The sequence below is a fragment of the Athene noctua genome, chromosome 1 (assembly GCF_965140245.1).
Source record: "Athene noctua chromosome 1, bAthNoc1.hap1.1, whole genome shotgun sequence".
NCBI classification, from domain to species: Eukaryota; Metazoa; Chordata; class Aves; order Strigiformes; family Strigidae; genus Athene; species Athene noctua.
Genome location: NC_134037.1, coordinates 111,400,824 through 111,417,731, shown reverse-complemented (window position 1 = coordinate 111,417,731; position 16,908 = coordinate 111,400,824). Strand labels below are relative to the sequence as shown.

The 16,908-nt window shown below is 42.4% G+C and overlaps 1 protein-coding gene across 3 annotated transcripts in view; it reads right to left on the bottom strand.

Annotated features, from left to right (window-relative positions):
• MSH2 (mutS homolog 2) overlaps positions 1–16,148 on the bottom strand; it is a 55,990-nt gene extending 39,842 nt beyond the window's left edge. For 2 of the 3 annotated variants that reach the window (XM_074897379.1, XM_074897381.1), the window contains exons 1-6: positions 15,891–16,148; positions 13,090–13,244; positions 12,420–12,698; positions 11,941–12,087; positions 10,675–10,824; positions 8,149–8,282 (exon numbers count right to left, since the gene is read on the bottom strand). In XM_074897379.1, the coding sequence (XP_074753480.1) occupies positions 8,149–8,282; positions 10,675–10,824; positions 11,941–12,087; positions 12,420–12,698; positions 13,090–13,244; positions 15,891–16,110 (1,085 nt within the window). In that variant the 5' untranslated portion in view covers positions 16,111–16,148. The remainder of the gene's footprint in view (positions 1–8,148; positions 8,283–10,674; positions 10,825–11,940; positions 12,088–12,419; positions 12,699–13,089; positions 13,245–15,890) is intronic. The other variant, XM_074897380.1, reaches the window with a different exon arrangement.
• Positions 16,149–16,908: the final 760 nt, after the last annotated feature.

Here is a 16,908-nt window from a genome sequence, read left to right as displayed (position 1 = left end):
TCAAAAGATGAACCAAGCAGCATGAACACTAGTGCCAATAACAAGGAAACTGGTGACGATCCATGGTCAGGAAAGCATGACTACACCTTTTGATTTAAAAGTGTTATAGACAGTGTCAGCCAACTATGGAACAACCCAGTGTCACAGGTTTCTGCATGATGCATAAGAGTCAAAAGCAAACAAAACACCTTCACACTGAATTCTGAGCACTGAAGACCAAGGAAATCCTACATACTGAACAGCTGATGTGAGCAAGTGCCAAGGAGATGAAGGCAAAAATATACTAATTTAAATAAAGACAAGAACAACCAGTTTCACCTTCTTTTGAACATTGCCATTCCATCAACATAGTATTTAGGCTTCTGGAAAATAAATGCCCATATTTTAAGAATTACTAATAACCTCCATTTCTTCGATGATAACAAAGAACAATGAAGACAACAGAGCAAGAACAACTCAAGTACTGTATAGTCATGGGCAAGTTTGTAAACTCCAGAGTGAAACTGCCCCACCCAAAACCATCCAGAGAAACTGAAGATGGAAAGCAGCTAAGGCTGCTTCCCAGCATAATGCCTTACACTGCAGAGGTTTTGTGCCAGTCTTCCTTTTTTTAATTAAATACTGCATTTTGGAATCTGGTGATAATATTATTGCATGGTCTTCTAAGACTAGAGACAGCCAAGGAAAGGTATTTCCATTATTGGGTTTTTCTGTAAGCATTTTATTTCTTACAAGTTTCCATACATTATTAAAATTAAGAGGTTTATTACACTACTCCATCAACACTAATACTCTTTTAAATTGCTAACTTGTGCATTTGCTTAAACTTGTGCAGACTTAAGAGCATACTGAACAGGTTCTATTTCTTTGCTGAAAAAAACCAAATATTCTTAATTTGCATTCATTCTGTACAGGAGAAACTCAAAATTGTACATAAACAAAATAAAGACTTTTACAACCCTTACATATGACATGAAATCAAATTACAAGTTCTCTTGCCAAGAGCTTCTGTTGCAGTTTCCTAACATGTTACCTTTCTAATGTTTCTGGATATAAATTAAACAGAGCAGAAACAGTATATTCACTGTTCTTTCACGGAGATTATACCACATTCCTGTATACAATGTTCAAAATAATGACCACTGAGGATACTGTGACAAACCAGAGAGCTTTGTACAGACACAGTAAAAGTTTTCATACAGCCACACTCTATAACTGGAAACTTCATTAACTCAATAATTAAACAGAGATTCTAAGTAAAATTTAACTACCACAGTAATTACTCTTGTCTCTTTGGCAGGCTGAGAGCAGTATGGCAGCTACAGATTCACATATCCCTAAATAAATAGCAATTTGATTATTTCTTAAAAATCTGGAAACCAATTTGACTTTTTGACCAAATTTTACTTGAATTTTCATTCCCCTTGGGCCTCAAAATTCAGACGCAAATGAAACCGACTAAAAGCTTAATCATTCTATTTATTTTGCACCAAGTGAGGACTTGTCAGGATGAAGTATGTGAGCTGGAAGTATCAACTAGGAGATACTATGACTACCTGCTCCAGTGCTGCACCACTGAATGCCACCTATAATTTACAGATTTGCAACGCTGATTGCTGATCCTTGACCTAGAAGACAAATGATTTGGATAACATGCAGAATACAAACAGCTTTTAGGCACTTCTCCAGATCAAACAGCAACATTGTCTTTCTCACACCTGAAGGTGTCAAGGAATCTTTTCAGCTCCTATTTACATCCTCCTGTTTGCTCCTCAAACAAGAAAACTAAAAATAAGTCTCTTGCAACACAAGAATCTAAGCTTTTTAATAAGGTTTTAAGTGCCTGGGATTTTGACGGAAATACCTTCCTAGAGACATGGCCTGTCTTGATATGTGGTTGACTAGTAGAGTTTTTGTTTGTTTCCACACAGCACTCACTGTCAACCTCAGTTTTACAAACCCAAATGAAAATACAGGTGATCTAGTAGTTTTGAAAACAGTAAACACAGGTCAAAGAAAGGGAGAGGGTTAAAGCATTGAGAGCTTCAAGCTCCAAACATTTCTCTAGGGAACCTAGAGATGATAACTTTTGGAATGACAAAGGTGACGTTTTTTCTAACATTTCTAGAGGCTTACTAGGAAGCTAACACCATTTTCATGTCACTGGAATGACAACTTCTTTCATGCGAAATATTTATTGCATCATGAACTACATGACACTAACAAATCACATTTCTGTCTTCCAACCAGTTCAGATTCAACCTGTATTTCAGAAGCTTCTTTACAGGCATTAGGGGCACTCCCAGCATTTAAAGTGCATTTTAATTAAGCCATTTAGACAAACCTCCAAGTTGGCTCCATTTTCCCCTCCCTTACTGAGGATGTAGGCCACACCTACCAATTTAACTGCCTGAAATCAATGTGTTGCTGTGAAGTACTGACCTGTACTCAGAAAGTACTGAAGGTCCTTCCAGACCGCTAACCACAATGACAGAAGCAACAAAGCCTATCTGCAATGCTTCGGAGAGATAGCTGCAGATTGGAAAAGAACACAAAAGTGGTGAAAAACCTAACGTAGAAAAATTTACGTTGGAAGGGAACTCAAGGCCTCTAGTTCCAGACCTTGCTCAAAACAGGGCTTATTTCAGCTGAACGCAGAACAAGAACAGAGATCCCTCCATCTCTCTGAACCCACATTCCAGAGGCTGACCATTCTCATGGCAAAGATTCTTTTCTTTATATCCAGCCGAATGGTCCTTTGGTGAAGACAGTGTCTGGTTTATTTCATGTTTTCACTGTGCTCTTGTAAGAAGCACCTGCCTTCACCTTCTCCGTGACTCCCACCAACTAGGCAGCTGAAACCAGCTGTTTGCTCTGCCCCTGAAGCCTTCTCTTCTCCAGGCTACAAACCCAGCTCCCCCAAGTCTCTCCTCATACTGCAGCCCATGATCCTGTTCAGTGCCTTTCCGCTGGACAGGCCCCTGTCTGTCCATCTACCTGTACTGCAAAGCCCCACACTGGATACAGTACTCTAGCCTCACTGCTACCAAGTAGATCTAAGCAATCATGTTTCTGAACCTGCTCTTACTAGTGGAGTCCAGTACACTATCACCCCATGCTGCTGCAAGAGCACACTGCTGACTCCCATTCAGTTGACTAGTCTGCCACCATATGCAAAGATATAAGTATCAGGCTTCACTCCAGCAGGTGCTGGGGTAGCTCAAGTCCTCCAAAAAAGCCAGAGCCTACGATCACATTTCTTCTTGTTGTCTCCAAGTGGCTTTATCCACTTCCTCATCTTGACGGGGCAGGCTGTGCTGCAGATGCTCACTGTAACATCCCCTGCCTTGCTGTGCCTTCCCTTAATCCTGACCTGTAAACTCATGGTAGACCTGCTGACCCCTCCCACAGCAGAGCTCTCCACATTCAAGCCACACCTTTGCAGAAACACAACCCCTCCCTCCATCTTCCCTGCCCAGCCTTCTCAAAGTGCAGGCACTTCAGAACTCCAGTTGCATGATCACATTTCTGCAGTCCAAGGGCAATCACAGGCCTGCAATGCACTGACTTCTCATCTCACCTGGCCGTTTCTCATCCATGTTGTGTATTCATGTGCACCTGAGATGAGCCCCCAGTCACAGTGCTTCTGAGCTATCCCATATGCATTACCCCACACTGTCCCTCCATTTGTCTGCTAGAGGAAGCATATGTTAGTTACTGCTAAATAAAGCACTGTGAAAGGCATTCAAGCCTGCCTACACTAGCTAGCAACAAGTTGGGTTTTTTCAATTTTAAACAAGCTGCTACTTTAATTGTCATTCAAGACTGATTCATGAGAATGTTCTCCAAACTTGGAAATTTTACCCTGCTAGCCATTTGTTCACCTCAAGCTTCCTGAATCTATTACATTCTGACTATGCTAGAGACAGGACTCGTTTCTACAATGTGGCCTCCACGCAGCATGATATTTAGGAACAGAGGAGAAAAGTTCAAAACAGGCTTGAACCAGAACAAGTGTTGGAGTACAGCCTTTAACTCCTCTGAGACCCCCACATCTCTTCTAGTATGGGACACAGACATATAAGAGGTTCAGCTACAATATGTATAGAAGACTTAAAAAGGTGAGCTGGAATCTTGTATTTGTGCTGTGTCTAAATGTCAGATAGAGTTCCCCCCCAAAACTAGAAAAAAATTAAATATATTCAGCATGAGCACTCTTCTCAGGGCATAACAGAACAAGCACTGTTTTACACTGTGTCACATTTCTCAGACCTCCCAGTATCTCAAGAACAAACATTACATATCGAAGTTGCTTACTGTATTAATCAACTTTGTTACACAATTAATATACGTATTCGCACTTCCTGTCTCTGCAGCTACATTTTAATTTTAGAAATGTGCTGACTATAAGGCAAGGAGCAAGAACCTCATGTACTCGCCTTCTGAACACACCACATGGGAAAAGTAGGGCTGTATCTTGTATACTTATGACTGATAATTATTTTTTAATCATGGAAAACCAGCCAGACATGCAGAACCCCAAGTCTTTCAAGACAGGCAAGTATCAGGAACCCCTGTTTTCTCAGTCCTCATTAGGTGCTGTTCCAGTAGATAAACATTATTTTATCTGAAGCATGTGCACTATGTACATTCACGTTGTTTCTATCAATGGTTAATATGCACTAGTGATGTAACGCTGTGTTCTATTTATCCATAAATGTTAACAGCACATTGTGGTTTACAAACTACTGAAACAAACTGATTCACTTAGCTCAAAAAGATGACTTGCACCACCTACAGGTCTTAGCAGAGGGTTACAAGAGTAACTTTTTAAAATCAACTTTCAGACATCCAATTCTACGCTACTGGAATAAAAGTCAAGATACCTCCTGGATAAACAAAACAGGCTTACTTCAAAACACCTAACATCAGTTCAACTTGCGTAGTTCAGCTTAGTTTGGTAAGAGTTTTGCACTGGTTAAAGGACCGCATTTGACACTAATGTGGTACACTTCAAGCTAAAGAATAATCAGTAACTTCCAATGACAGCAGAGGAAACATAAAAGAACAGCAGTCCAGGTATTTCCTTCTCAAACCACCTATATGTTCTACATTACAGTTCATAATTCTTAAAACAGCTACAATATACTGTAAAGCATATAGAAAACAACTTGGCGACTGTGTATCTTTCAAAACATATTTGAACCTGTCAATACATCTCATCAGTCCTGCTAACAGCTTATTATGCTTGTTCCTTCAGATTAAAAAAAGAACAGCCCTACACACTTTGAAAAGCATTAAGATTGGGAGGATGGTACACCAACAGCTTATGAGTTAAATACATTGCTTTTATCCTAAAGAATTATATTTATCATAGTACTGGAAAGCAAGATGCATTCAGACAGGCTCAGCTATGCTGCAGAATAAACTGAAACAGTATGACTATAGTATTTCAGTGTCTATAAGTTCAGATCAAAACAAACTACTTTTAACAAATTGCAGCCCCCTTGTTTCTGTGGCTGAGCAAGTGTGGTGGTGCAATTCTTACCCCTCCCTGCCTCTCCTTGTTGGGTTGCTTGGTGCTAGGTGTGCTTCCACCCACCTCCCCCAAGCTATACACCAATCAATCTGTGAAGATAAGGACTGCTAAGGTTAAGGGGGCAAGCCTGGCTCCTGCCCCTCCCGATTGCTCCAAAATGGTTAAAACAGCCCATCATCTCCTAAGGGCCTGGCACACCTGTGCCTGGGATGCAGTCAAATGGGAACAATAACAGACTTGCACATTCAAGTTCTTGAGCAACTGCTGGAAGGCACCAGAATACTTTGTTGTTTGAGCTGTGTGTGAGCAAAAGATACCTGACAGAAGTAAATTATCTTGGACCCTATAAATCGCAACCACAGGGAGACCCTTTGAGCTCTCCTGGATCTCAGTGGGCCTGTGACCAGCATCTCCTCTGACCTGGGACACCTCTCAGGTACCAAAACCCTTAAGGTGTTGTCTGCTGACAGAGCTGACAGAAGGCCAGGGCGAAGTCCACCTGCTCGAGTCTTAATTATCACCCATTTAGGAATGCCAAGGCATTGTGAGTATTTGCTCTAAACTCGAGAAGAGGGACATTTTCTTTGAGCTAGCTTCTCTTTCACAGGTTCTTTCTCTGTTTATTGGTGTGTGGGTACGTGCTTCATTCTACTGGATCCAAATACTTTTGCTTCTGTGTGTGTTCGTACATTTTGTGTATGTGCACATATATATGTATAAATTAAGGTACTGTTAAGAAAGTTAGTGTGAATCTTGTCATTTTAGAATCTGTAAGTCGCTTTTCTTTCTTTCAACATTTCTGAATTATTTTGTAATAATAATTGCTGATAGTTATTAATAAATCTAGATTTCCTACTAAATCATTGCCATATCAATACTTTCATCTGCAACAGCAAGATACAGGTTATCAATGGACCTCTTCTTTCAGCTTTGCAACACTTGGATACACCAACCTTTACCAGCTTCACTAACAGCTTAACTCCATTTAATTACTCCCCTCCTTTAAATACAGCTTTTCCCAAATACAGTCAACATTAGCCATACAGAATTGCAACACAAAATGTGGAGACGATCATAATTCTTCAAAACAACTCAGGTTAAATTTTCTGCCTGTAATTTAACCCTGGTTTTATAAAAAAAATACTATCTCTCTTCCAAACTTGAAGGACTTCTGATGCACAGTAACAAGCAAGCAAGTCTAACACAAAACTTGAAGTTTCCAATGTTTACTTTGCCTTAAGAAAACTACAAATGGGAGCAACAGCTTTCAATATCTTAAAGCCAACATAACCATAAAATTAAAAGTTGGCTTAGATCTTAAGATCCAAAGCTGACAGAAATAGAATATCCTGAGTACATAATCAAGAACTAATGATCAAAACTCTTGTAATAAACACAAGAGTAGGATACAGCATTCAATAAAGCCGGGGAAAAATATTTCAGTGTCACACTAATAACATTCCTAAGTGGACTCTGATCAAGTTACTAGGCACCATTCTGCAAATGGCTTGAAAAATTAGAAAATTTTGTTGAAGAAAAGCAGAATAACTCCAGAACAGTCTCCAGATATTTAGAGAGAAAACTATTCTTTGCATAACTTCTTTAAGTATCAGCACGTCCAAGCCAAAATTTCTTTTTTGGTAGTAATAAACTGAGCTAAAGCCCAACAGCATATACAGACATATCTGCAATGCCATATCTGAAATATGAGCCTGAGAGACGGCAAAGTTAAACTCAGTTTTCTAGCCTCTTCTGCCTTGTCAGGATACACATTAACATACATTTTGCAATGCATTCAACTGATCACTTGAAATACATGAAGTTTAGTTTTATACTATAAGAATATAGCTATATTTAGCATGAGTTCAAAAGAAGTATAACTTTTGTTTGCATGGTGAACATAATCAAGAGATAAATACACACAATAGGAATATGTCCTTTGCGGTTTTCCCTTCTGAAGGACTGAGAATTATCTGTACATTCTCAGTAGTGACTTGCCAGATTCTCTAAGGCTTCATATCGACTGATACTGCTATCTCCTGGTAGCGCAGATGCACGGTGACAGGCAGCAGTATGAAAGAGCAAGGAAACAAAAGACCACTCATATTTTGGCCACAATATCTAGGCAAGACATAATAAGAGTGACCCACTGCAACCAAAGGTAGGGTTTTTTTCTGGAAACGGGAAGAAGTCACTACTGCTTACATGTTTGAGTATTCTGTTGAAGATTATTTTTTTTAAACTGGTAAACTGGAAGTGACATCAAAACATTATTACACAAACTGAGCATTTGCAGTATTGATAGTAGTTAGGAAGCAGCCACTACGCTACCTTAGACTGTAGCATGAATCATTTGACCATCTAAGCATATCATACCTCCTCTTTAAAATGTCATAATTATAAGAAGTATTTAATCTAACTGTAACCTGCCAATTTGCATCTCAGGAAAAAAATATTTTCTGCTCTGTATAACTACAATGTATTTCAGGAAGCCTGTAAAAACCTCCAACCACCATAATTAATTGGTTATAGTATTTTGTGCTTAAAAAGAGCCTTCTATAAAATAGTTACTAACTTGTATAAGCCTATCAAACACATAATACTGTTACCTTTCTTCAATTCTATTCTTGTCCATAAGTGGTTGTTTGATCCACTGATTAACAAGTCTTTGTCCTTGAGGGGTTCTGCATTTATTTAGTAAACCAGATAGAGACTGTGCAGTATTAGCATTTTCCACAGAACTCTGAGGGGAAAAAAAAAAAGTTAGTGAAGTTTATTGACACCCACTGAACGGCACTCAACTCTGCTATCTAGGAACAGATCAGTATTTCTTCTGTATTCAACTTGGCACCCATCAAAAAAGACAAATGAAACAGCCCAGCGTTAAAGCGCTTACAGTCTGATCCCTGGAACATGGCAGCAAGGAACATGTTTGTCTATTTTTAAACTAATCCTGACTGAACAGGAAAGTTAGAAACGTACCTAGTCACTGGGCAGTTTGTCCTTTGAATAGAAGTGGAAACATACCTAGACATTGGCTAGTTTGCCCTTTGTAAAGTAAAAAAATAGGGATCCTGCCCATCAAAAAAAAAAGCAGGAAGAACCTTGGGTTCAAGGGTTTTTGGATTGGGTTGATCTTTGAGGGGTGCCTGGGACACAACAGAATGAGACAGTGGGAAAGAGCACAGTTACACAAATTCTCTCAAGCTTCCTCAGATCATCTTTGGAGCGCTATAAACATCTCTAAACTTATTCTGTTCAGATTACAGTTTACTGTCTATAATTTAGGTTTAATATTAACTAGACTCAAGATAGCCTTTTGGGCATTTTTCTTGGAGTTGTGGGGGGTTTTTTGCACAAACAGCTAGGAAGCAAATATTCTGTTTAACACTGAAAAACAGCAAACAAGCTTGTTTCAACTCATAACTTTGAAAAGAAGATCTCAACCCTCTCGAACTAAGAACACCTGCAATTAAAACAGCAGGCAAACATTCAACCAGGAGTGGGGTCTGGATGCCTGTAAATGACTGGGATGTAGAACTAGCATCACCACAAACAGAAACGAATGCAGTGAGAGGGCACACTGACATATTTAACCCCTGAAAAATCTAGTATCTAAAGTGGATGTGCCTATTCTCAGTGTTCTGGACAGTGTAGCATATGAAAAACTTCTGAATCCAAGGAAGTGTCACAGAGTACATGTATTATACACAAATAACCTGTTTCAGCACATCCAAACTGGAAAGCTACAATTTCATATCATCAACTGCATCTGCTGCACGACAAGAACTTTAACTACATAACTCACAGAGCAACTCCAATTACAAAATATTTTGCCTTTGCTTTAGTGCCTGCCCAAAAACCTCCCTACAGACAGCCTGCCACACAGGCACAACAACACAGCTCCCTGCTATTGCTATATGGCAAACCCCTTGTTCCAAAGCTTACAACAGCCCATAAGAGCAGACATGGCAGTCTATTTCCTATCACAAAACACTTTAACACCTGCAAGGACTTACACAGGGATGTAGGTAAGACAGTGTTGAACTACCTAGAACACCTCCATAAAGCTTAAGAAGAGATATAATTTTTACTTCATTCCCTAGACAATGGCACAGAATCAGGAAATAAAGGAAAAAAAACACCAGAACATCTCTCTCCAGGGTTAACCAGCTCAGATGCTGAATATATGCTCTCTTTTCCTCCAGCAATCTCTACAAGGTAAACAGGGGACCACATTTGTGATTTCTTCCTATAAATCTGAAACTTAAGCAGATTAACTCCAAGCAAAGATGACTAAGCAGGGTTTACTAACACAAAAACAAAAGAGAAAAGCTGATACAACACACCACTGAGTCCAAGTTTTCCTACAACTATAAAAATGGGCAAAGCAGAAAAACAGACATGGTGGGATGTATGGAGGAAATTGGTAACCGGCTTGTAGAAAATAGGTGTAAAAAGTAAGATTAACATTGGCCAGGTAGCATGCCACAGTGCTTTCAGAATGTTCTTAAGTACTGTCCTGTTTGTCACACTGCCTGCTACAGCCAGCCCTCTCTTTTCACCACCAACAGCAGTGCTCCTGCCATATGCTTCCTGTTCCCCTAATATTACCTAATTCAGGCTTCTCTTTCCCCAAAACGGCACTACTGTATAAAGCAACCGTTCTTTGGAGTTCCCTATAATACCACAAACTACAAAACTCTCCTCCCTTCTCACACTCCAACTCTGCTCCTGCCACTGGAAATGTGAACTTCTCTGACGAAAACCAAGGAAAGACAATGCATTCCCCGCACTGCTCAGCCAGACTCCTCAACAATCATGAGGCACTTCTACGGCTCTTCTCATATCTGCATTCTACATAGACACTTGTTTGTGTCTGTATCCTACCTCCCTGATGATCTTCTCTTCTACATTCAAAGTAAGCTAACAAAAAAAAAAGCAAAAAAGGCGGTAACAGTGGCTAACAGTGTTTAAAACACACACTGTACAGGAGTAGCTGAAAACAAAGCCAAAATGTAGAAGTTGCCATTAATCAGGATCTGGGGAGCTGTGACTATGCAGTCAGGCTACTCATCAAGCGGCTGAATAAGTTTATTGCAAAACACTTACCAATTCAAGTGTGCATTTCTTACCTGAAAAAGGTTGAGGGCTTCTACAGCTGCATTATCTAGAACCATATATTGACTAAGATCAAAAGTAGTCAGCTCAAATTGTCCAAAATTAGACTCATCTGACAACAACTCTAAAAACTTGATAATAGCCGACAAAGATGAAACAGCAACCTGAAGTTTAAAAAAACAAAAACAAACCCACCACATTGTAGTTAGAAACATTCCTGAATCAGGAAGTATCTGATAAAAGCCCCTAGAAAAATCACAATCAGGGAAGACTTTGAGCCATTTAATTCCAGCAGGGTTGAGAAACTCATACTTTTCCACAAGACCTCATTTTCATAGGGACATTCTATGGCACTGCAGCGTCTTTCTAGGTAGGTACAAGAACAAGGAACTAAACATTTGCATAATCTGATAAACAAAATGTGAAGTGCATGCCCCGCCAGCTTTCCAAAGTTGTTATCAGGATGTTTCTGGCTCAGGAACACAAACAAGTTATTGCAGATAAATGAGATACCATGGATCATCTCAGGGCATGGTTTCAGGGTTAGTTTTCTGCCAGAACAAGGATGTGATCTGACTCACTGTATGGCATTACAAACTCTAGTACCAGCACAAAAGAGAGGCAGCAGCCTGACTGACTTGTTAAGCTGCAACACACTTCAAACAATCTTGACTTGTTATGAAATCATGTATTAAAGGAGAATAACTCTGTATCTTATCTTACACCTGCAGTTAGCATCAGCAGCGAAGGGCATTTTAAAACATGTTCATCTCAAGCAAATTACCTCATTTGCAGATAAGAACAAACATGTTCGGTTCACATGCAGGCACTAAATCATATGATTGAGCCATAAGATGATATAAAACACAAAAATATTATCATAAACATTACTTTGTTTTCAAATATCAATTTTCCTGTCATGCAAAATAATCAAAGTACTGTATTTCAGTCCTTAGGCTAGAAGGATTATGAATAGGAAGGACCTATTGTGCACAGTCTATGTGCTTACCAGAGTTTGTTACTCTAAGGGAAGGGTTTTCTCACTTTTTTCCAGGACCCTTGGAATCCAACTGCAACACAGACTCAAGCTGAGCAGAACTACTAAACACTTCAGCAAGAATGTAGCTTAATATACCATGGGTTGCACAATGTACTTTCCCAGAAGTATGGGAATCCAGCATAAAACAGGATCAGTGAGGACAGACAGGATCAGCTCACAACAGCTGCACACACCACTCTGCCTCTAAAAAACAGCATATTAAACATCGCTCTGTGCTCACCTGCTTTTCCATCTCTGGCAAGGCTGCGCTATTCATTTGTTCTTCTTTCTTTGATTTTAACAAGCGATTGAGATCCTGAACAATATCTTTTGTTGTGAAATCTGCCTTTTTCCTGTCTGTAATCAGAATTCCTCCCCTCTGAATGACCTGTTGTCCATAAACACACACAGTTATCAATTACTTTCAGTATCCAGAGGACAAATGTTCATCACACAAAGGCAAACCCTGAAGAGATATTTGTTTATTGTTAGGTTGCAGAGAGAACGACAGACAAGATTTTACCCCTACAACAACTTTTGCGGATTAAAATGTAAATGAGTCAACACCAAATAATGTATTTTGGATGTGTAAATCAAAACTTCTTCGAATTAACATATCGCGCCTTCATTTTTCCATAAATCATGGAACCTAGCTAATAAGGCAGAATACAGCTTTTTAGATAAAAGCTTTGTCTAACTAAGCCACAACGATTCTCTTACTTGTCGTAGTTTTCCCATCTCTCCTGCAGTCTCTCCTCCTGGTAGCACACACTCCTTTGGTCCTAGTTGAACCAGTAGAGCTTCAAGGTTTGAGAACTGATCATTATCTGGGAACTCACAGACGCTCAATTTTCTCAGTGTAGTGTCGACATACCCCACTCCTACTAGTCTCTGTCCATCAGTAGTAGACAGCTTAACCCCCACAACCCCAATGGCTGCTGACATATCATTGTTGGCAAAGAGAACTTCCTCAAACTGGGCAAGATTTCCCGGAGAACCCTATTTAGAAAAAAAATATACCTTTAAGGAGTGCATATATACACATGTACTTTTTATTACTGATAAAGCTAAGTACCAAACAATCCATTAATATAAAACATACAACTGTTCTGGGTTTTTTAACCATTAAATTTTTACACATCATCTACACAAAGTGAACTACTTCAGGTTTTCTTTAGTTCCCAACCTACACAAAAGATACAGAAGCAGCTCTTTCAGCCTCAGAGCAGTAGAAAATACAGGGATATGTAACAGACTGCACAATATACCATGATACCACCAAAGTTAGTCCCTGCAAATCCCAAAACATCAAGCTGAGGGGCTCAGGAAAGAGTTATAGGGGTTTTTTTTCTTTCTTCTCACAGTTATAAAGAAAATTTGAAAACCGTACCTTGTATGCTAAATACCAGTCATTTTCTTTGGTAGATTTACTCCCTGCTTTGTTCTTGTAAACTTCAACTCTGTAATGACGAACCAGAAGCAGATCTCTCACAAAAGATTCAAAGTTCATCTTACTAAACACAACACTCTCAAGCTTTTGAGTTGCTACAAAAAAGGAAAAGAGAAAACTGTAAGATACCTGAATTTCTTCATAAGGTTTATTTTCCAAATCAAAATCCCCCAAAACAGCCTTCAGGAAGGACATTATTCTAATATCAAAGACGTAAACATGTAAAATCCATGAAACACAAACCCACAACATTCAACTGATTAAGAATGTAAAGCATACTCCATGTCCAAATAAAAACAATGTTCATTTCCAAATTTCACTGAATCTATATGTACATATACACAAAGAGATCTGTTCCTCTCACCTTTCCCCTCTCCTTACAATAGTTTTGATTTGGTTTTCTAATTAATGCTTCACACATTTTAATCTAATAGGTGGTGGAAGCCTGGCACAGCTTTTCCTTCTGGATAACATCTTTTCTTTCCTGGATAAGCCAATTCTGTTGACAGACCAGGCTGTCACCCTTTTCACACTCAGAAGATCGCAAGACACACACACATGCCAAGATATTTCACTTTTATCACAATATATTCTGTAAAAAACACATATTCTCAAAAAATTTTAGAAGTTTACATTAAAACCTAACTTTAAAAGTGCCTGACAAACTTCTTGCTTCTGTTCCTATAACGGTGCAGGCAAATGATACAGTTGAACAAACTTAATTCCATACAGCTGCCAAGAGCAGTACCACTTCTACCTCTCCCATTCCTGTGCCACCCTCTGGAACCAGCTCACCCACAGAATAAGAAAACTCCACTACTAAACAAATCACAGTTTCAGGTGGGTATATTAAGTCATCTGCCAGACCAGCAAGTGGAATTAACTCAGACTGGTGTCAGATATATAAAGTAAGCACAAGCAATAGATAGGGATGTCTTTTCAGTAGTATGCCTTTGTCACATTTCAGGCTCTTCCTCCCATTAAAGTTGTTATACAGCGAATTTTCACACTCATAAGAATTTATGGGTTTACTTTAAATACCATTTTCTCATTTTCTTGCCTCTTCTTTCCTCAAATCCCTGTTAAAACTTTTTTTGGAAGCAGGTAAAAAAACCTAATTCCACATAACTGGGTTCTCTTTCCTAGTGCAGAACTGTTCAGCAAAACACAATTTTTCTTTTTTTAGCTGAGACAACACGTAATACACTGGGGGGGGGGGGCGCAGATGAAGATGATGTGAGCTTTGAAATCACACTGAAAGCAAGAAATGCAGTTTTATGCTTTTAGTTGGATATGCTAGATAAGGCTTTATTAAAACCAGAGCTGACAGTCATAGGCACTAAAATAATACTGATGCACGTTTCTAGTCTGGAAGACACATCAAATTCTACACTTGAAACTATCAAGCTCTAGAACTTCTCCACAAGTTGGGTTTTCTGTGGTTTTAAGGAGGGGTTGAGAGTTTTTGTTTTGTACATATTAGCTCATCACTTGCAATAGAAAGTGAAAAGTAGATGAGAATGGCATTCTCTTTTAATACCATTGCACACACTCAAAAAATTAAGTCATAACAAACAGGTTTATTTTGCTAAGTATAAACCAATAACTTTGCAACCTTATGTTCCTCGAGATTAAGGATAATACTAAGGTTTGCCTCTACAGACAAGATAGTTTATCTTGATGCTCTTGCATCTGACATCTGCAAGCCCCGCCATCTTATACCAAGAGATAAATAAAAAACAATGGGGTGGATGGAAGAGAAAATCTTACGCAAGACATTAACTAAGTGTTATTCACTTCTGCAGCCATCATTAGTCAAGCATGACGGTACCATTATTTACATATCACCTGCACTATAGAACTGTACAATTAGCGGCCTCAGTTATCACAGAAAGCATCATACAGTCGTTTTGACAAATGGAAATCTACCAATGCACTAGAAAAATGTTATTAGTTGCTGTCAGCCTATGCAACGTGTTGTGTTCAACTAACTAGCCACGTCTGACAGTCCTGTAGTATGAGCTTATGTGATGAGAAGTATATACTCAGAACCGTGCTTTCTGCTGTAGATACCTTCCTACGTTTGTACACCTACATCTGTCACACACATCCTACTCAGAACGGCTACTAATTATCATTTCAAAGCTGTGAGAGGCTGAAGATTTGCATTTGGCTATGCTTGCTCCCAAGTCGCAATGAATCAGAGCGGGCATTAAAAACCAGAGACCTCTTAGTATCTGCCTTCTCACTTTCATCGGCACCGAGACGAGCAGCACGTACCACTGCCTGCACCCTCGGCAACACCCGGGGTGCCGCAGGCTTCAGCGGCCCGCTGCCAGCCAGCGGCCGGGCCCGACCCAGCGCGGGCAGAATGCCGCGGCCCCTCACGCTCGCCCGCCCTGGCGAGGCCCCGCTCTTTGAAATACGACGCCACGGAGAGCTTAAGCCCGAGGCAGCCACGAAACACCACGACGGAACGCGAAAACACGCAGCGTGCGGACCCGAGGGACGCCCCGGCGGCCTCGCCCTCGAGCACACCTCGCTGCCGCACCGGCGACCGGGGGCGGCCGCTACCCCCGCCACCCGCCGCGGGCGGCCCTCCCGCTCCCCCTCAGGCCGACACCGCCCGCCCCAGGCCCGGGGGGGGGGGGGGTGGGGGGGTGGGGGGTGTCACACACACGACACGAGTCCAACCCGCCGCCCCTCAGACCTCCGGGCCCGGCCGCCGCCGCCGCACCCACCCGGTGCCCCCGCCAGCTGGCGGATGACGGCGCGGGTGCGGAAGAGCTCGCGGGCGGCCAGCCGCGCGTCCGCCCCGTGCGCCGTGTAGTAGTCGCCGCGCTCGAAGAAGCGCACGGTGGTGTCGGGCTTCTCGGGCAGCGAGAGCACGGCGCGCACGAAGCCCGCCTCGGCCCCCGCGCCCTCCGGCCACACCGCCTCCCGCGGCGGCTCCACCGCCATGCTCACGACGCTGACGACGCTGCCGCCGCCTCCCGCCAACAGCCTCCGCGCGCGCGCGCGCGCACCGACCGGCCCGCCCGCGGCGTACACGCTCCAGCGGCGGCACCCAATCGCCGCCGGGCCTGCGCTGTGCGTCACGCCCGCCCCGCCCCTTACACGGCGCGCCACGGCGCGTGACCTCTCGCGTTGCGGGCTGGGCCTTTCCGCGCGCCGTACGCTGTCATGGCAACGGCGGGGCGGGGCCGGGGGGGGCCGCTGCTGCCCCCTGCTTGCCGGCGGGCCCCGGCGCCGCTCGCCGCTCGCAGCCGATGGTCGCCGGTGAGGAGGGCAGAGCCTGTGGGCAGCGGGAAGCACAGCCCTGCGCGGAGAGCGGCCCCCCGGGCTGCCCCCCGCCCGCAGGGGTTCCCCGGGGGCGCAGCGCCAGCTCTCGGTGCTGCCCGAACCTCAGCTCTGCCCCCACGCCATGATCATAGTTGTATGCGTACAGCTCCCTGGGGAAGGCGGGGCGCGCAGGCCTCGTTCACACAGGCAACGCGGTCATCAGAGGTCTTCCCGGCAGGGGAAGGGAGCCCCAGGCAGCCATGCTGCGGTGGTCGCTGCACTTAACGCCACGGGGAGGAGAGTGTGCGGCGTGCACCCGGCAGCAGGGAGGGCCGCCGGGCCCGGCGTGCCGAGGAGCTTCACAGCCTGCCAGAAGGCAAACGCTGGAACGCAGCCTCAGTACAGGCCTGTCGCCCTGCTCGGACTGCCAGGAGGCAGAAGACTGGGGGGTAACGGGCCCTCCTATGATTACAGAGG